This window comes from Pisolithus orientalis, assembly GCF_024613125.1.
Source record: "Pisolithus orientalis strain OTSU chromosome Unknown F5J12scaffold_11, whole genome shotgun sequence".
NCBI classification, from domain to species: Eukaryota; Fungi; Basidiomycota; class Agaricomycetes; order Boletales; family Pisolithaceae; genus Pisolithus; species Pisolithus orientalis.
In genome coordinates this window covers 409026-428376 of record NW_026260792.1, presented here as the reverse complement: position 1 = coordinate 428376, position 19351 = coordinate 409026, and the positions used below count along the sequence as shown (strand labels likewise).

The following is a 19351-nucleotide window of genomic DNA, read 5'->3' as shown; positions in this document are numbered from 1 at the left end:
CCCCTACCCTCTCTGCCACCATCCTATGGATCCAGGATTTGACAGTGGGGCAAGTAATCTAATACATAGCAAATCCTCACTAACATGCATCGACTACAGGGGTGTAGTGCGATGGGCAATGGAACGATGTTTCGCCAACCTCTCTCAGGCCCCTCAAGTGACCAAAGTCATCATTTCCCCTTCCCCTTCCCTGTCTCTGATCTCCCAACAAACACAGGATTTGATAACTGGGCAAGTAACTGGATATGTATTGAACCCAAACTGACAAACATTCGACTACAGGACTATAGTGTGATGGGTGATGAGGTTATGATCACCCAATCTCACTCAGGCCCCTCAAGCAGCCAAGGCTATGGATTCTCGATCCCCTTTCCCAATTTCCCAACCGATGCAGGATTTGACAATAGGGCAAGTAATCATATTGTTTATGTATTCAAACACTAGCTCACAGACATTGACTACAGGAACATAATGCGATGGGCAATGTGGTTACAATCAGCCAACAACATCCAAGCCCCTCAGGCATGACATGGCCATGTCTTGACAATCATGCCCTGGCAGCAATTCCATCAACTTACACCCACTTCATCCACTATGCAATCCTGGTCCATCATGGATTTCCATGAGCTCTGACAGCATACCGAACACCCACATCACCCCAACCTTCTATTCTCTGGTGAACTATCTGTGCCACATGACATGTCCTTAACTACAAATGACTATGTAGCTACTCATGTTCCAATTAGGTTGAGCCACCCTGGAGAGGCTACCAGAGGGGAGGTGTTTGATCAGTATTTGTATTGTACCAGATACATGGTGAGCTGCTCAGAAGGCAGCTAAGGCATCACAACCTGTCTGTTTACCCCCAGTCCAAGTTCTAATGCTAGCCACTAATCCTCCTACCACATGTGATGACTGTGCCTGTTGCAACCCAAGCTCCCACCATCAGGAAGCAACACAATCCCTGAGTTTGCCATCAAAAACATGAAGGAGGAGGCCTGAAGCCATATCCGCTGTTACTTTGTTATGATGCAGCCACTGTGGTCAGGTGCCGATGCAGAGTTCATCGAGCAGCTAGCTGTGGAGCTCGCAGGAAGGTTTCTCAACAACTCAAGTCATAAATTCCTTTCTTTATTAGTGGTTAACAAGTCTAAATTCGCATCATATTGCAGGTATCTGGCTTGAGAACAAACACAACAAAGATAAATTTTGTGCTGCTGCTAAACACACTCTGAACGAAGTTACAACAACATTCAAGACTGTTGCCTGGATCATGATCAAGGATGCTTACAGCCTGAGGATTCCAATTCGATGTGCAGTGTCCAATTGGCACAGTCTGGTGCCCAGCAATTGACCAGCTCCTTGACAAGTGGACTTTCACAGATGCCACGATCACAGTATACCTCACTCAACCAATTGGGAATTCATTGCAGCACTGACCTTGGATATAGCTTCCAACAGGGCAAACATTGTGTGCCACTTTCCACCACCCTGCTGTGAGTACAATAATCCACGAGACTGATCTACTCTCCCCAAGGGAAGCTATCAAATGCTATCCCACCCAATACAAGAAATATTGATTGTCTTATCACATTCACTGTCACCATCATCCAATGGGCTCTTGTTGCTCTCAAAAGGGGTTGAGAACCAGAGTTTGAGGTGGACAGTCTACGAACCGCACTACCTTGATGCACAGCAGTGCATTCAGACTGTAAGGGGGGATCCAGATCTGTCAACACACTTCGAGAAACTTACCTTAGACATCATTCGGCATGGACAAGAACTACTCACACATTATGTTGACCCAGCCTCGTAGAATACAATTTCCTGATTGATGGTGTATTTGAGTTGATAATCTCGACTACTAGTAAAGGCTGATAATCTCAGATAATTTCGTCGGAACCTTGATAAGATGGCAACCAGACTGCACCAGTGCATGCCATAATACCGGCTACACAGTTTTAAGACCTTACCAAACGGAGGCATCCATACGCTGCTCATCCCCTCGGGTAATTTTGCAGATGCAAAAACCTGCGTCACGTGATAGATGGGAGTACGCGAATATTAAAACCAGGGGCCCTCGCTGCACCCACCCACCGTTGTGTACTACCACGCCTCAAAACGCTCTTCAATCTCTTAATTATGACTATACAAACCGACTTCTACCAAGTATCAGGCTTTCGGGCCCATTCGAATGGATGGTGTGTGGGTGTGCTGTTCGATTCTACTTCTGTATATGCATCTACGAGTTCCAGGTTTAAACAATACGACGACAAACCCATGATCCGTGCGCTCGCGTCTGAACGCTCCAAATATTTTAGACCTGGAGGTTCGGATGCGCCCCTTGAACTAGTCTTAGGTATGATCGGTGGGACGCCGTTTCATCGAACGTTGTTCTGATTCGCCCAAGGCATATTGCCTTCTGGCGCCTCCTACGTCTTGCTTTCCACGGAGCAAATGCATTCGTTTACCCAAAAACACAGGCTGAGCATACCGAGGAGGTCCTGGCGATCATCCGATTTCCTCTCGTTGTCTCCTATCTATTTTCGTACAGAAGCAGAGTTGTCGTCGAAGCTGGTCACGTACAAACAAAGACCGAGAAACAAGAATCGGCGAGAGACAGAGGAACCCAAAGACAATAGCCAAGCCAATCGCGGCTACGTCGCTGGGCCGATCTCAGTGCACTACCGTGCTTATGTCGAGCAACAGCGGTATGATAAATTACGTTCGCAATTAGATCGTATTCGGTGGTTACATTATTTTTTCTGTAGCATGCTTTACCACCTCTTGGCCAAACTGATTATGCCAGAGAAGTTCGCTCTATCACCACCAACTTGGTTGGCAGGCGTGCGAGTTATCTCGATTGTCTTCGTGCAATGGTCTGTCGACAAACGGCGCAGAGACGAGCGTTTGCAGAATCCGAACTTGATTGAGGTGGGTATCACGGATGCCCATTTCCCCAGTTTCTTTGATACTCTTACGGGGACCACACTGCATCTCAAATTGAAACAAGCAGCAAAGAATCCGCACTCCAAGGTAACGTAAACAAGCCTCGTTTATCTTCACGGGCATCCGCTTAACGTGAATCGCAGTTGCCAAATCATTCGAAAGTAGAGGAGATTACCAAACCTGAATTACCTCAGAGATTGCGCACTCTGTTCGACCACGATGCGCAGAAGAGCGGAATGCCGTTGATCGTGCTGTGTCACGATGAAGAGATGACTCGAAGCATTTTGGGTCGTGCTGGCATTGATATTGATTCCTTTGAGTCAGGCCTGTCCGGTTTACTTCCTCTCAATCCCACTGGGGACAAGGTGTGTCCATAAAACGCCATTTACGTTTTCCCGCGCGTGTCAGCAACTTATAAAACCTTCGTCAAGATGCAGCGTCATTCCCGCTCGTGTTCGTCTCAGAGAGGGCCTGAATCAGCCTATCGTCAGGATTACTCTCGTCCAACGGAATCCCAAGATCGGGGAGTACAGTCCAGCCTCCGTCATGGCGCACTCAAACACCCCACTGCATACGTTGTTGACATACAAAAAATGTTCTATGCTTTGATGGAGTCCAAATCACCCGAAACACCACCGGAGACCGCGAAAATTTTACGCATTCAAACTGATACTCGCACGTGTGGTGGCGACGACAGCCTGTGAGTCCTTCCTCCCAGGATTCGAGGAAAATCATCATCAAGGATTGTAGCCTGCAACTTCGGATGTGGAAATCCATGGCTGAGGGTGCTGCCATCGACGAACAACGCAGCCATCGTGCGGAAGGTGAAGCACCCTGTGCGGAACTATTGCCTGGACCAGCTCCGAAGCAAGAAGCCCGAAACGATATCGACGAGGAGGAGGACCCTAATGATTTCGGCGAATGCGATCCGAACGACTTGGAATCAGCACCGCCCGCTGTCGCTCGTGCAATAGATGACTTTTCAGATGATGATTGGTAAGGAACGAGAGTATTGTGGTGTACGTTAACTATGGGTGTACATTAATGTACTTGGTGACCGATCTTCGGTATCGGACGTATATCATGGTCAGTCCTTGTCTTTGAAAGGACATCTTGACAAGCGCAAGGAACTATCCCCTCAGAACATGGGGCTTCTAAACACTTCTTCGTGCCCGAGCAGGGACGCCTTGTCACCGCTGGCGTCAAATCCGCGGCCCTCCTCAGCGACGATAGCACCCGTACGCTGGTCCAGGTGAAACTTCAAGCCACTGAGTCTAGGACCGCATTCCGGGATTCATCGTCGTAAGGCAGCAGCAGCTCGCCGTAACCAGGATCGCGATGTTAGCGAAACGATGGATGCGATCGAGCCCGGGGGACTCGTTAGCCAGAGTTTACGGCGCGACCTTGCATGTAGCAAGTGGACGATCAGTCCAGCTATACCAATCAAGAACATGAGCGAGCTGAGTAGGTGTGCAGGTAGGGCTCTGTATGAGGAGGATGCGTGAGCACGTGAACGTAGCTAAGGCAGAAGACGGGACGCACTCTACAAACAACCTCGGGGCGTCCGTTATTAACAGTGCTGGAATCGTTGTGTTGGTCTGGCCAAAGTAATTAGCTTGCGCGGCCACCGCAAGGTGTTGCGTCTTGTCAAGTGCATCAGCTACCGAGGTTCTAGCTAGAACAGAAAACTAAGCTCACGTAGATCTTCGACGTTGCGTTAAGCCACCCGTAAGGGTCATCGAACACCGATTGGATACCGTTGGGCTGCTGTGGCGCATATTTGTATACGGTTCCTGGCAAGCCGGAGTTGATAGCGATGGCTCTTGCCGCGACGTAGATATTACTGGGTTCGTCAAACACAACCCTGTTCAAAGACCATTAACAAACGGTGACTGGGGGTGGCGTGAAAGACGTCGCCTACCCGTTGAAGATTTGGCTATTCAGCGGGTCTCCCGTGACATTGTTTGGTTCCGTGAAGTTCTGCAGTATCGTACAGTCACCCAACGTGCCATTACCCAGGTTCATAGATGTCGACATAGTGAAGACTCTCATTGAGGGCTGACAAAAGATGGCCGAAACTTGTGGGTCGTTGGTAGCAGACGTATCTTGCAAGTAATACCAAAAGACAACTGGGTTGAAATGAAATTTCCTGACCGGCGGGATGCACAGCTGCTAGCATTGATGACACTATACTGCTGGCTCCCGTCCAGCAGTTCCGAAGGAGAAGTTAGCAAAGCACGCGTTGGGGAAGGCGACTTGAGCGGAGTAGTTGTCTGCCCGAAGAGGTTAAGTTTAGTGACTCAGGATTGATTGCAGTTGACCTCTGTCTGTAGACCAGTCGTGTTTCACTACAAGCGTCCCGCTTGGGAGGATACGCCGGGTGCTGGCTGGAACGTAAAATGTTGGCAAACAAAGTATATCGACTAGGATCGGGGAAACACTCACTTCAAAAAGGGCCGCAGTCCATACGCCGTAGGACATAGGAAGGATCACCGAGGTTACCATAAACTGGTGTATCTTAGTTCCGTACGGACCCTTCGAGCGACATGGGCTCACCTGCTGCGTCAGCATACTGGATAGTAGTGTGTTAGTGCATATTCGGTTTCTAATTTGCAACGCTCACCCTGCAGACGCTAAGTATGCATCCAGCTGGGTGACATCAGGGGAGAGTGCTACTGCTCTCGTGCTAATTGCCGTAGACACTAGATAGGGCACCTATAAATAAAACGTTCCCTTGCATTCAAAACACGACTGACCCACGGAGTGGGGCACCTGTTGGACCTCCAAGAGCGAACCTGCAAGGGGTTGCAGCAGAGTAACGATGAGTGCTGTAACTGTCGAGATGTAAACGAGATAGTGTTTGTATTTGAACGAGTAAAAAAGCACGGCTATTTGGCTACCAGTAGACGTCAGCAGGGCACGTCAATGAATGGAACGTGCATACCTGAGTGCGATCAGGGAGATGAGATGTCAGCGTTCTCCACCATTCTGAATGAGGTACTCATACATAGTCTAAGAGGATGCTACGCGAAGCAGGTGCACTGCCCTCGGCAAGAGTTATATACGGCTGGCGATGTGTGAGTAGAACTTGCCGATAGTACCTTTAACAATACGAGTTACCTGATACCAGCGGAGCATCCAGTCGGCGATGGACCAAAAAAATGCGAGGGGAACGACTAGCAATGTCGGGAAGAATGACTGAAAACGGGCTGAACATGAACAATCACTATGCGAATACTGGTGGTGGGTACTGTACCGTCAAGAATTGCGTGGAGGCGAAACTGAAGACGTTCTTCTCGGGAACATAAAATCCTGAAAACATGTACTGTGAAAACTTGGCGCTGTGCACCGTCTGACGTCGAACGGACCATTCTGGGTGCGAGATATATGGAGGGCGACTTCAATAGCGATTCCTAACCCGATCATGCATGCCACCACCAGAGTGATGACCTATGTTCTGATGATGAAGGGTTCCTGAGTCACGATGCTACGTTGGACTCCAACGGTTCACTGGCGACATATTTGCTCACATAACGCGGGGGTCTCTGGGACTGGATTCCCGGTGAGGGTATCTCGTGTATTGTGGAGTTCCTGAATCGGGGAGGTCGTGGTGCTGCCTCGTTGGCGCTGTCGTTCATGGCGAGGGTATAGAGACGTACCAAAGGGTGAGTGGGTGCCAATCGAGGTGGGGGCGCCGGTACCCACTAAACTTAAGTACCAACCGCTACATGGTTCAGCGCTCAGTTATCTGCAGGGCTTGCGCCCCCTGTCAGATCATTGGGCTATGTGTGCCAAGACAAGTGGCTATTCTGTTGTGGGATTAATACCTCAAGGCTGACATGAGGTTCCCCACCAATCAGATTACTCTTGGCTAAACGAGCAGGACGCGTTCATTTACCTCACACAGACTGTGTCCTTGAGTTGCCGTGATCCACATCGCAGCCCGTACGAGACCTGGCAGGTTGATAACGGATTCACGGCTTGTCGATATTTTACTCCCGCTCGCTTCCAGGTGCCTCGAGGCAGAGGTTGCATAAACACATGAGTCTGGTGCCACACTGGTTTCTGTCGCCGCTTGAAAACTAAGCGGACAACCCTTGACCCGACTTGCCTGTCCTCGTTTTTGACCACCTTCGTGTCCAAACGTCCATCACTGTAACGACTTCTCTTTTTTGTTTTCTAATCCCCAGCGTACGTGTCTTGCTAGTCGTTCACTACTGTTGTCGCGTCGGGATACGTGTACAGGGCGTGCAGCGCGACTCGCTCGCGTTTTCCCTTTCAAACTTATTTCTGCCGTTCGCGTTCAACACATACTGATTCTCCTCTTCAGCATGCGTGAAATCGTGCACATTCAGACCGGCCAGGTAGGACAACACGTCGCTTCGTTTCACCATGATCGCTCACAATTTTTCTCTACCCACAGTGTGGTAACCAAATCGGTACGGATCCAGCCACTCAGTGAGAAAAAAAAACATGTCGATACTCATCGATCCTGCGATCATATAGGTGCCAAGTTCTGGGAGGTGGTTTCCGACGAGCACGGCATCCAGCGCGATGGTCTCTATAAAGGGGATAATGACATGCAGCTCGAACGTATTTCGGTCTACTACAATGAGATCGGCTCAAACAAGTACGTTCCCCGTGCCGTCCTTGTCGACCTCGAGCCCGGCACCATGGACTCCGTTCGCTCTGGTCCTCTTGGTGGCCTTTTCCGCCCCGACAACTTCATCTTTGGTCAGAGCGGTGCTGGCAACAACTGGGCGAAAGGACGTGAGTACTGTTGTTCTATCTTAGGATATCTCATCCATTTCTTCGTTGGATGCTCATATGTCACCCCCAGACTACACGGAGGGAGCTGAGTTAGTCGACTCGGTGTTGGATGTCGTTCGCAAGGAAGCTGAGGGTACCGACTGTCTCCAAGGTGTGTTAAGAACTCTTGATGGCGATGGATCAATCTCAAGTTTTTTCTGCAGGTTTCCAAATTACCCATTCGCTTGGTGGTGGTACCGGTGCTGGAATGGGAACCCTGCTTATGTCCAAGATCAGGGAAGAGTACCCTGATCGCATGATGTGCACGTACTCCGTGGTCCCAAGTCCGGCTGTGTCGGACACCGTTGTTGAGGTACGAAGTTTCATTTTTATGTGTGACTCCTACGACAATGCCACCCTAGCCATACAATGCTACTCTTTCGGTCCACCAACTAGTAGAGAACTCCGACGAAACCTTCTGCATTGATAACGAGGCCCTTTACGACATCTGCTTCAGGACACTCAAGCTTTCGACCCCAACGTATGGAGACCTCAACCACCTTGTTTCCTTCGTTATGTCCGGCATTACAACATGTCTGCGCTTCCCCGGTCAGCTGAACTCTGACCTGCGGAAACTCGCTGTCAACATGGGCATGTCTTCTTTGCGTTCGTATAATTCTGGTTATTGATTACCTCTTGTAGTTCCTTTCCCCCGTCTCCACTTCTTTATGACTGGTTTTGCGCCTTTGACTGCTCGAGGCAGTCAGCAATATCGCGCTGTCACTGTTCCGGAATTGACACAACAAATGTTCGATGCCAAGAACATGATGGCTGCCTCCGACCCAAGACACGGTCGCTACCTTACGGTAAGAACGGCGTTGACCTGATCATTTATCATGCAATAATTGTGTTGCAGGTCGCTGCTGTGTTCCGTGGTAAAGTCTCGATGAAGGAGGTCGAGGAGCAGATGCAGAACGTGCAGAACAAGAATTCTGCTTACTTCGTCGAGTGGATCCCCAACAACGTCCTCTCTGCCCAGTGTGACATTCCTCCCCGTGGCGTCAAGATGGCAGTTACCTTCCTCGGTAACTCGACCGCCATCCAAGAACTCTTCAAGCGTGTCAGTGACCACTTCACGGCCATGTTCAAGCGCAAGGCCTTCTTGCACTGGTACACACAGGAGGGTATGGACGAAATGGAATTCACTGAGGCCGAGTCGAACATGCAGGACTTGATTGCCGAATACCAGCAATACCAAGATGCAACGTAAGCGTATGGTTTCTCTTGAGCTGACGAATTGTCTGATTCCGTAAACAGAGTCGAGGAGGAGGGTGAATACGAAGAGGAGGTGCAACACGAAGAGGCAGAGTAGACACTAAAAGCACCGATGTGCCTCATGATTGATTTCTCTTTCCCGACGAAAACTTTAGGTATTCATTATATTGGTGTTTTCGTGTCCAATGCCTCGACTGTCTTTTAATTCACGTCCTTCAACGTTACCCTAGCTAGCAGATATCACGCGTTTTTTTCCTTCATTCTCTATTACCACAAGGGATGAACTACAATCGGAAACTGAAGTATACCCGACAAATCCCGTGTGATTTTCAACACAAAACAACACAAGTTACAGAACGTTTTCAGTACTGTCCAGTATCGCTTTGCTCCGCAGGCAATCCTCCAGGAGCAGATACTACGCGTATGATATCATTACACTGTGGTGCGTGGATGCCAGCTTTAGATCCGCTGCATTCTACTGGTGTGGTCCGATCTTCGCAGTAATGAGTGGGGCTTGGATAAACGCGTCAGAGTGCGACGTCACTGGCGATACGATGGTATAAAGTAGACTCGCATCAGCCGCTGCACTTAGAACTCGAGCTATTAAGTCGCCGGTTGTGGGAAGATACCTTGGAGGCTGCGTTTGAAACGCGATGGGGTACGTTATATCGAATCATACAGCGTGTACGGCTCACAACCCTGCGTAGGATCATCATCTCATGTATTACGGGCATATTTGCCTGCATAGCAGATGCTGTCATGACGGTCATCAGCGCTATAGCAGGTTGCCTCGAATGTATCGTCGCTGGTCAGCATTCAAGTTCGTTTTCAATGCATCTACATAAACCTCATTTGCTTCGTGAACCCTTTTTGCTGGTCTCAGCTATAGCAAATTTCTTCACTGGCCTGGCCAATTGTATCACAGGGTGCTTATGCTGTGGGTAAGTGGATTTTATATATATACTGTCGACCGCTATCGGTCAGTTTGGTTAGGCGGAGGATTGATCCGAGTGCAGGAATGTTTGAAAAGGGGGCTCCGGGATGTGAAGATGGGTTATTCCGGGGCCCGATAAAATCCTACAACTCAGAATGTGATAGACATGCTCTCCAAGCACGCACAAAAATTTTGGAATTATCTGCAGTGTATCTGATCGCAGTAGTCATACTTCGCATCGTGAAGCACCTCAACTCGAGGTCAAATCATGATACTGTATTCGAGTACCGTAATCGGCCTGGGACTGATTCGTACCTAGTACCCTCGGGTGCGAATCAGTGGGCCTAAGAATTGACCACAACTTAGATATGTAGACTACAGGAATACCTTTTGTACCATGCGTGACGCTGCGGAGATTTCCTTCTCACCTCCTGGGTTTGGCCGACGGCACTTACTTAGGCACAAACAAGAATTTCTGGACAGAACATCATCGTCAGATTCCCTGGCGACCGTAAAAATAGCCAAACCTTTCACTGGGATACTGCTCCTCAACCCAAGAGGAGAGGACGTCTTTAGAAAAGTTAAGGAAGGCCACTGCGTTTATGGCGATTGACGTCATCCAGCGCGAAAACGAAAACCTCCCACCTCCATACGGTGATCAGTACGATCGCACTCGTTCGCTGAGTCGGTACGGCGTACATAGGACTTGTGAGGACTTTGTTACCTCCGCGGCGTTGGGGGTACCGGATGTCGAGCGCCAACAGTTGGTCCTGACTTACCACATACTTAGCGACAAATCGTGGGTGTGTATCTTTGACTCAAAAGACTCGAATCCTCGATTTCTCGGCAAGTACGTATGGCAAATGTACTCGAGGCACTGGCAGTCTGGCCGAATTGGTTCAGCGACAACCAGATGAGTGTGAACAATTAATCCGTGGCGGATCAAACAAGGGACATATGTACCTTGAGAGGTACGCCGGTTTCACGCTTGAAACGGCGATAAAAGCCTGTGCGTTGCCAGAGCCGTCTTCGAGGCCGGGCATGGGCACAGGCTACTCGAATAGGTATAGTTCGGCTGCTTCAACATGACAAGCCATGTCTGTGTTCAGACGCTACCCAGGAACGGTAGTCACACGTCCGATCCGTTGTCGGATGTGTGTCCGATGCAGCGATACTTGGAAGAAGTTGTGATCACGTGGTCATACACGTCGACCAAGAGTAGACAAACAACCACAAACAAGATTGATCTTTTTTCTCGGTTTTGCGATTGATATTCCTCTCTTCTTTCCTCTTCACCAAAACCTTGCCCAGTTTTTAGTGAAGAGAAAAGAAGACAGACCGACTTGCCAATTAAAAAGGATTTAATGTCTACTTTTCGACCGCCTTTATCGCGTTCCGGCAGCAGTCTTGGCCGCGTCACTGGCCAACCTGCGCCTCCCGTTACCTTCGCGCCTTTGCAATCCGGGGATTCTCCCCAAGATGCAGTGTTGGAAATGAACGACGGTACCGCATATCGCGGTATCAGTTTCGGTGCGGAAGCGGTAAGCGTTGCTGGAGAATGCGTTTTCCAAACCGGTCAGTCCGTCTCTACCTCAGAAAACACATTGTTGTCGATATTTGCCCATCTAGGTATGGTCGGGTACACGGAGTCCTTGACCGATCCCTCTTACGAGGGTCAAATACTCGTCTTAACATATCCCCTCATTGGAAATTACGGTGTTCCTCAGCGCCCCGCGTCTTCAGATGAACTATCATCCGAATTTGAATCGTCACGAATCCATATCGCGGCGCTGGTTGTCGGTTCTTATACGGACGATTACAGCCATTTTTTGGCACATTCTTCTCTTGGGGCTTGGCTGAAGGAGAATAATGTGCCCGCCATATACGGTATTGACACTCGTGCCCTCACCAAAAAGATTCGCGAGCAAGGCTCCATGCTAGCAAAAATATTAGCACGTAAGCCAGAGGCTCCCCGAGGACGTTTACCATATCTTCTGCCAGAATCTCTGTCTCTGCCTGCGTCTCGCGCGTCGTCCCCACCTTCGTCCTGGCGCGACGAATACATTGACATCCCTTTCCGCGATCCAAATCAGTATGACCTAGTAACTGCGGTGTCAATCAGACATCCGCGAGTGTATACACCGTCCGGGGAACCGCGCAGACACCCCTCTGGGCGTCTACTTCGTGTGCTAGCAGTGGACGTCGGGATGAAGTACAATCAAATCAGATGCATCACTGCCCGTGGGGTAGAATTAAAAGTCGTTCCATGGGATCACGATTTTCTGAACGACGCTGAGCCGTATGACGGGCTTTTCATTTCCAATGGTCCTGGCGACCCAACTAGGCTCACCGTAACGGTCGAGAGACTCAAGAAAGCCCTGGAAAAAGCAGATCGTCCTGTCTTTGGAATCTGTCTTGGGCATCAGCTGCTTGCTCTCGCAGCTGGAGCGAAAACCTCAAAAATGAAGTATGGTAACCGTGGCCATAACATACCTTGCACAGATGCCTTGTCTGGCAGATGCTACATCACCAGTCAAAATCACGGCTATCAGGTCGATGCTGAAACTCTACCATTCGACTGGAAAGAGCTATTCCAAAATGCGAATGATGGCAGCAACGAAGGCATATACTGTGAAACGAAGCCATTTTTCTCCGTACAGTTCCATCCCGAGTCAACACCTGGGCCTCGCGATACTGAGTTCCTTTTTGACGCTTTCATCCAGAACATCGTCGATTGCATCGCGACGAACACCTTGTCACCGATATCTCTTCCAGGGGGACGAAAAGAAGACAACGATAGGCTGTCACCTCGTATCAACGTTCAAAAAGTGCTTATCTTGGGATCTGGAGGGCTTTCCATTGGCCAAGCTGGTGAATTCGACTATTCGGGTTCTCAAGCAATCAAAGCGCTAAAGGAGGAAGGTATATACACCATCCTTCTCAATCCGAATATTGCGACCATCGCAACCTCCAAGGGCCTTGCCGACAAGGTGTATTTCTTGCCTGTTACGCCTGACTTCGTGCGCAAGATTATCAAGTACGAGAAACCTGACGGAATTTATGTCACGTTCGGTGGTCAAACAGCTCTCAACGTCGGCATAAAGCTCAAGGATGAATTCGCTGGGCTCGGCGTGAAGGTGCTCGGGACTCCGATTGAAACCATCATCACGACGGAGGATCGGCAGCTATTCGCACGAGCGATGGAGAATATTGGCGAGCGCTGTGCGCAGTCGAGCACCGCGACTACGACAGAAGAAGCAATTGGTGCAGCTCGTGAAATTGGATTCCCGGTCATAGTACGCGCTGCTTATGCGCTAGGTGGTTTGGGCTCTGGCTTCGCGCAAGACGAAGATCAGTTACGTGCCTTATGCAGCAAAGCGTTTGCAACAAGTCCCCAAGTGCTGGTCGAGAAAAGTATGAAAGGGTGGAAGGAGATCGAGTATGAAGTCGTTCGTGATTGTCGGGACAACTGCATCACGGTTTGCAATATGGAGGTAAGTTCTAGCCTACGTGCTGTTAGCGCACGGACGTCACTGATGGGTGGATAGAACTTCGATCCTCTCGGTATTCATACGGGTGACTCCATTGTAGTCGCACCCTCTCAAACTCTTTCGGACGCTGATTATAACATGCTACGGACGACTGCGATCAATGTAATCAGACATCTGGGCGTAATAGGCGAATGCAATATTCAATATGCCCTGAATCCATTCTCGAAGGAGTACTGCATCATCGAGGTCCGTAACTGCGCTTTGGGCAACATCAAACTTATGTGTGTTTAGGTCAACGCGCGTCTGTCGAGATCGTCTGCGTTAGCTTCGAAAGCGACTGGCTACCCTCTAGCATTCATCGCTGCGAAACTAGGTTTAGGCGTGCCTCTCAATGAGATCAAAAATACCGTAACCAAAGTAACGAGCGCATGCTTTGAACCCAGTCTGGATTATGTCGTCGTCAAGATCCCGCGATGGGATCTCAAGAAGTTCAATCGAGTTAGCCGACTGCTGAGCAGTAGCATGAAGAGTGTTGGTGAAGTCATGAGTATCGGTAGAACCTTCGAGGAAACTATCCAGAAAGCCATTCGTGCCATTGATGACCAGTTCCTCGGCTTTGCCAAGGTATGAAGACGTTTGTAACTCCGGGCATCTCACATCGAACTTTTCTCACAGAATGACTATGTGGAGGACATCGACGAGGAGCTTTGCAACCCCACGGACAAGCGAATTTTCGCAATATCTACGGCCTTCCATTTGGGATATTCTGTTGAAAAGATCTGGCAGATGTCCAATATTGACAAGTGGTTCCTCTGGAAGCTGCAGAACATTCATGAAATGGAAAAGGACTTGATGTAGGTTACATTTAACTTGTCTTACGGTTTCTTCTCAGATCCCTTTTTTCAACCTGCTCAGGCAGCGCACCATCTCGTCGATTGATAGCGAAACACTGCTGCGGGCGAAGCAACTAGGATTTTCCGACCGGCTTCTCGCCAGCTGCATGGGGTCAACGGAGCTTGCTGTCCGTCGCCTTCGCCAGGAAGCGTTTATCTCTCCTTTCGTCAAGCAGATCGATACGGTGGCCGCAGAGTTCCCTGCATTCACGAACTACCTCTACACCACGTATAATGCCATCGAGCACGACATTTCGTTCGATGACCGAGGAATTATGGTACTGGGATCCGGCGTTTATCGCATCGGCTCCTCTGTCGAATTCGACTGGTGCGCTGTGCGGGCCATCAGGACTTTGCGGGAGCAAGGCCTCCCGACGATTATGGTTAACTATAACCCTGAGACCGTCAGCACCGACTACGATGAGGCAGATCGCCTATACTTTGAGAACATCAGTCTGGAAACAATACTCGATATATACGAGACCGAACGGTCCAGAGGGGTCATACTGTCCATGGGTGGACAAACGCCGAACAACATCGCGCTCCCGTTGTATCGCCAGAACGTGAAAATATACGGCACGTCCCCGGAGATGATTGATACTGCCGAGAACAGGTTCAAATTTTCCCGTCTGTTGGACGAAATTGGTGTGGATCAGCCCAAATGGAAGGAGCTGACCAGCTTCAAGGAGGCGCTGGCCTTCTGCGATTCCGTAGGTTACCCGGTGCTCGTGCGTCCGTCGTACGTGCTCTCTGGCGCGGCGATGAATGTCGTATCTACTGGTGACGACCTGTCGAACTACCTGACTCAGGCCACCGCTGTTTCGCGCGATCACCCTGTCGTGATTTCCAAGTACATTGAACAAGCGAAGGAAATCGAGATGGATGCAGTTGCAAAGGATGGCCAAATGGTCATGCAGTTCATCTCGGAACACGTGGAAAATGCAGGAGTGCACTCCGGTGACGCTACTCTAATCCACCCTCCCCAAGATCTGGACCCAGCCACTGTCCGACAAATCGAAGAAGCAACCGCGAGGATTGCAAACGCGCTAAACGTTACTGGTCCCTTCAATATTCAGTTCATTGCCAAAAACAATGAAATTAAAGTTATCGAATGCAACCTTCGAGCCGCACGATCCTTCCCCTTCGTCTCAAAAGTCACTGGGATCGACGCAATCGAGATGGCGACCAAGGTGATACTTGGTATACCTGTTGATTCTTATCCAGACCCCAGTCTTCCACCCGATTATGTCGGTGTCAAAGTCCCGCAATTTAGTTTCAGCCGGCTGTCTGGTGCGGATCCCGTGCTCGGTGTGGAAATGGCTTCGACCGGCGAGGTGGCTTGTTTCGGCCGCGACAAATATGAAGCTTACCTGAAGGCGTTGATATCGACTGGCATCGTCCTTCCGCAAAAGAATATACTTTTCTCCGTTGGCAGCTATCGGGAGAAGCTGGAGATCCTTCCATCCGTGCAGAAGTTACGCGCAGCTGGGTACAATATCTTCGCAACCTCAGGAACTGCAGACTTCTTGACGGAACACAACGTACCTTGCAAGGTAAGGTTCCCTCTGGAACTTTCTTCGATAGCAATATCTTATCAAGCCTACAGTATTTGGAGACACTTCCAGAAGGCAGCAGTGACATGGCGAAGTCGGAGTACTCCCTCACCCAGCATCTGGCGAATAATTTGATCGACATGTACATCAATTTGCCGTCTAGGAAACAATTACCGTCGTCCCGCCAGTTATCTGAGTAAAGGGTACCGCACGAGGAGGATGGCAGTTGACTTTGCCATTCCATTGATTACCAACGTCAAGTGTGCCAAGATTTTAGTGGAAGCGTTGGTTCGCAAGCTACCCCTTGACGTGTCGAACGTCGACTGCAAAAGCTCGTACCCGACACACACATTACCAGGCCTCGTCAATGTCTCTGCATTCGTTCCCAGATTTACGGAAGATGACCTTATCCAAGCGACGCAGGCGTCAATTAGTAGCGGGTTCACCACGTCCCTAATCCTCCCCAACGGTTTAGACGAGGCGATCATAGACGACGCCTCCTTAAAGCGAGTGCAAGGCGTCGCTGAAAACCACGCCTATTGCAACTATGCACTTAGCGTCGCAACAACCGATCCTAATACCCCATCTCTGACTGATGAGGGTAAAGCTGAGGTCAAGGCACTATTCATACCCTTCCATGACCCCATAATTGCGCCCCAAATATCCGCAACAGCTACCCATTTTGCTACGTGGGTCGCCGAAAAGATGATCGTCACCAATGCTAGGGGTTCTAACCTCGCATCCCTGCTGCTACTTGCCAGTCTCCACAATCGTAATATCCATATCACTGACGTCAGGAACAAAGAAGACCTTCTCTTAATATCCCTAAGCAAGGCAAGGAAGCTCAAGATCACCTGCGACGTGTCGGTGTACACGATGTTCTTCACACAAGAACAGTACCCCCAGTCGACCATGCTACCGTCTGCACAGGAGCAGGAGTACCTCTGGAGTAAACTTGATGTCATTGATGCTTTCTCCGTGGGCTCTCTTCCTTACCACCTTGCGACTGAGGTCGGAGAACGTCCAGTCTGGAATGTTCCGGAATTCTGGAGGCGCTACCCTTGCTTCTTTCGGCAGTCGCTGCTGGCCGTCTTACGATTGAGGATGTGAGGGTCCGCTTGCACGACAATCCCATACATATTTTCGGATTGCCCGAACAGGCGAATACACATGTCGAGGTGGTAATCGGGCGCCGCTACCAGTATGCCTCCAGAGATGGTCACTGGTCGCCACTAGACAAGCAAATCATGGCCGGTTCACTCCACCGGGTGGTCATGCACGGCAAGACCGTATTTTTGGACGGTGTGTTGTCCGCGCCGCCAAGTGGCAAGGACATTTCTGCTGCAGTCATCCTACATCCAGCGGTAACGTCCCCTGTCGCGAAACCAGAACCCGTTCACCTACCGACAAAGAGTGCCGAAAGTCATCCCCACCCTCTTCCAAGCCATCCTCCGACGATCTCCGCAGCTGCAGTATCGGTACCCACAGGTCCCTCCTTGCCTGCTACCCTATCAGCATGGCCCCCACCCGGCATTCCACCGTCGACATATCCTCTCAGTCAAACAATTTAGCCAACGGGACATGTACGATCTCTTTTCGTTGGCACATGAGATGCGCCTACAGGTGGAGCGTAGTGGAACGCTGGACATCCTCAAGGGTAAGGTTCTCTGTAATCTTTTCTACGAACCCTCTACGCGAACAAGCGCCTCATTCGACGCGGCTATGAAGCGCTGTGGTGGTGACGTGATCCAAGTCAATGTCGACTCTTCTTCGGTTCTGAAAGGGGAAACACTGGCGGATACGATTAGGACAGTCTCTTGCTATGCCGATGCAACTGTAGTTCGGCACCCTGACGTAGGCAGCGCCCAACTAGCGGCGAAGTTTTCACCAGTTCCTGTGATTAACGCGGGAGATGGAATCGGGGAACACCCAACTCAAGTGAGCCACAGAATTGTATGCGAGCGACTCACTGCGTAATATTTCACTTTCAGGCTCTTTTGGATGTGTACACGATACGTTCTGAACTTGGAACAGTCAATGGCCGCACAATTACGCTGCTGGGTGACTTGAAGAATGGGCGCACCGTTCATAGCCTAGTAACGCTTCTTTGCCATTACTCTGTGCGACTGAACTTCGTCTCGCCGCCCTCCTTGGCCATGCCTGCCAGCGTCGTCGCAGTGGCACGAAAGGCAGGCATCCCAGTCCGACAGCTAGAGTCCCTGGAAGAGGTTTTACCAGATACCGATGTGCTTTATGTTACCCGGGTACAGAGGGAAAGGTTCCAGAACGAGGCTGATTGGCAAAGAGTGAAGGACGCTTATCGGGTGGACCATGCGTTGTTGTCCAGGGCCAAAGAAGATATGATAGTCATGCATCCCCTGCCCAGGGTCAATGGCAAGTTTGATTTTCCGCATCGCCGGATTTCTAGCGCTTATCACTCACTCTTATGTAGAAATTGATCCCGAGGTTGACTTCGATTCTCGTCGCGCGGTTTATTTCCGTCAGATGCGATATGGGCTTTTCGTGCGTACCACTCTGATCCGCTCTAATGAAGATTTGAATTCACATGTCAGCAGATCCGGATGGCTTTATTATATAGTGTTTTAGGATCTTTCTAGAGGTTGACATACGGACACTTTTACTAGGTAAACAGCAGTCAGCGGGGGGAATGCTTGATGAACAAGGACTCACGGTAATGAAGATCGATCAGTATGTACTCATCACAAGTTATATACACGACAATACCATGGCCACTGCTCGGTAGCGACTTCTCTTCAAGCCATTATTACCAAAGGATTCAATCTGCGCAACACTTCAGATGGGCCCATCACTGAGTGGTTCTCATAATAATTCGTTTAAGGACGGCATCGGTCTCCCGTTGTAACGTATTGGGGAGCATCTCGCGACACGCAAAAAATTTATTCACGTATGTAGTACCCAAATACAAAACGGTTCCCATGTGGTCCTTCGAGCAAGTTGCTGGTTATCTTGGGATGTTACTGCATGCATATGCATTTCCTCTGTGCCTGCATAACTTAGCACGGTGGCTGTCTGTCGCAGAACGACATCGAATGGCCCCGACGTTGATCCCGTTAATTGTCTTGGGACTCCCTGAGTGTAAACCGATTGCAGTATATGTGCGGTCGTGCGTAACGTGGCATTGATCAATCATCAATGATATGAGTGAGAGTCGTCAAGGCGATTCTGGAGTCAATTGACAAGGACCGATTCACATGCCCAGGGTCCACATCGGCCAGTCTCCCTACGATGGCCAAAACCATTCCCGGAGGACTCGGTGCAACTCTTGTTATCAAAACACATTTACGTAAGTGCTTAAACAGTTATGTGGCAACTGGCGTGGTTTAACTTCACCCTCCGCTTAACCAGGACGCCCAACCAGTTTTAACTCCGTTGCAGCGTTTCTCAGATTTTGGAGCCTTCAATGACAGCGCATTATCGTAATTCCCCCTGGAATCGCAACTATCTATGTACTAGTCACCAGTGTAA

General features: G+C 49.8%; 6 protein-coding genes across 6 annotated transcripts; 5 read left to right on the top strand and 1 right to left on the bottom strand.

The window, feature by feature from the left end:
• Window positions 1-2142: 2142 nt before the first annotated feature.
• On the top strand, window positions 2143-3326 carry F5J12DRAFT_719487 (uncharacterized protein; the record flags this gene model as incomplete). The annotated part of the gene is made up of 4 exons (XM_051741172.1): window positions 2143-2201; window positions 2256-2359; window positions 2411-3036; window positions 3093-3326. The coding sequence occupies 4 exons, from the start codon at window positions 2143-2145 to the stop codon at window positions 3324-3326; spliced, it is 1023 nt and encodes a 340-aa protein (XP_051600812.1).
• Window positions 3327-3375: 49 nt separating this feature from the next.
• Window positions 3376-6587, bottom strand: F5J12DRAFT_905161 (uncharacterized protein; the record flags this gene model as incomplete). The annotated part of the gene is made up of 16 exons (XM_051748625.1): window positions 3376-3488; window positions 4144-4207; window positions 4231-4266; window positions 4301-4409; window positions 4459-4592; window positions 4648-4813; window positions 4871-5078; window positions 5117-5248; window positions 5271-5272; window positions 5573-5651; window positions 5706-5837; window positions 5977-6016; window positions 6070-6147; window positions 6206-6261; window positions 6318-6399; window positions 6480-6587. The coding sequence occupies 16 exons, from the start codon at window positions 6585-6587 to the stop codon at window positions 3376-3378; spliced, it is 1539 nt and encodes a 512-aa protein (XP_051600811.1).
• A 693-nt stretch (window positions 6588-7280) lies between these two features.
• On the top strand, window positions 7281-9370 carry F5J12DRAFT_935518 (beta-tubulin; the record flags this gene model as incomplete). The annotated part of the gene is made up of 9 exons (XM_051749617.1): window positions 7281-7313; window positions 7373-7388; window positions 7456-7719; window positions 7790-7870; window positions 7923-8071; window positions 8121-8364; window positions 8401-8564; window positions 8615-8964; window positions 9016-9370. 9 exons carry the CDS (start codon window positions 7281-7283, stop codon window positions 9068-9070), a joined length of 1356 nt encoding a protein of 451 aa, XP_051600810.1. The 3' UTR covers window positions 9071-9370.
• Window positions 9371-9681: 311 nt separating this feature from the next.
• On the top strand, window positions 9682-9918 carry F5J12DRAFT_719395 (uncharacterized protein; the record flags this gene model as incomplete). The annotated part of the gene is made up of 2 exons (XM_051741168.1): window positions 9682-9781; window positions 9857-9918. Coding segments are annotated over 2 exons (162 nt in total), but the record flags the coding sequence as incomplete, so codon positions are not given.
• Window positions 9919-11202: 1284 nt separating this feature from the next.
• On the top strand, window positions 11203-18637 carry F5J12DRAFT_825506 (uncharacterized protein). The gene is made up of 13 exons (XM_051745484.1): window positions 11203-11482; window positions 11537-13401; window positions 13456-13644; window positions 13690-14022; window positions 14074-14252; window positions 14314-15844; window positions 15898-16001; window positions 16033-16870; window positions 16897-17322; window positions 17360-17782; window positions 17836-18238; window positions 18297-18367; window positions 18421-18637. Exons 1-13 carry the CDS (start codon window positions 11272-11274, stop codon window positions 18460-18462), a joined length of 6615 nt encoding a protein of 2204 aa, XP_051600808.1. The 5' UTR covers window positions 11203-11271; the 3' UTR covers window positions 18463-18637.
• Window positions 18623-19122, top strand: F5J12DRAFT_825504 (uncharacterized protein). The gene has a single exon (XM_051745483.1). The coding sequence runs from the start codon at window positions 18802-18804 to the stop codon at window positions 19006-19008; it is 207 nt and encodes a 68-aa protein (XP_051600807.1). The 5' UTR covers window positions 18623-18801; the 3' UTR covers window positions 19009-19122.
• Window positions 19123-19351: the final 229 nt, after the last annotated feature.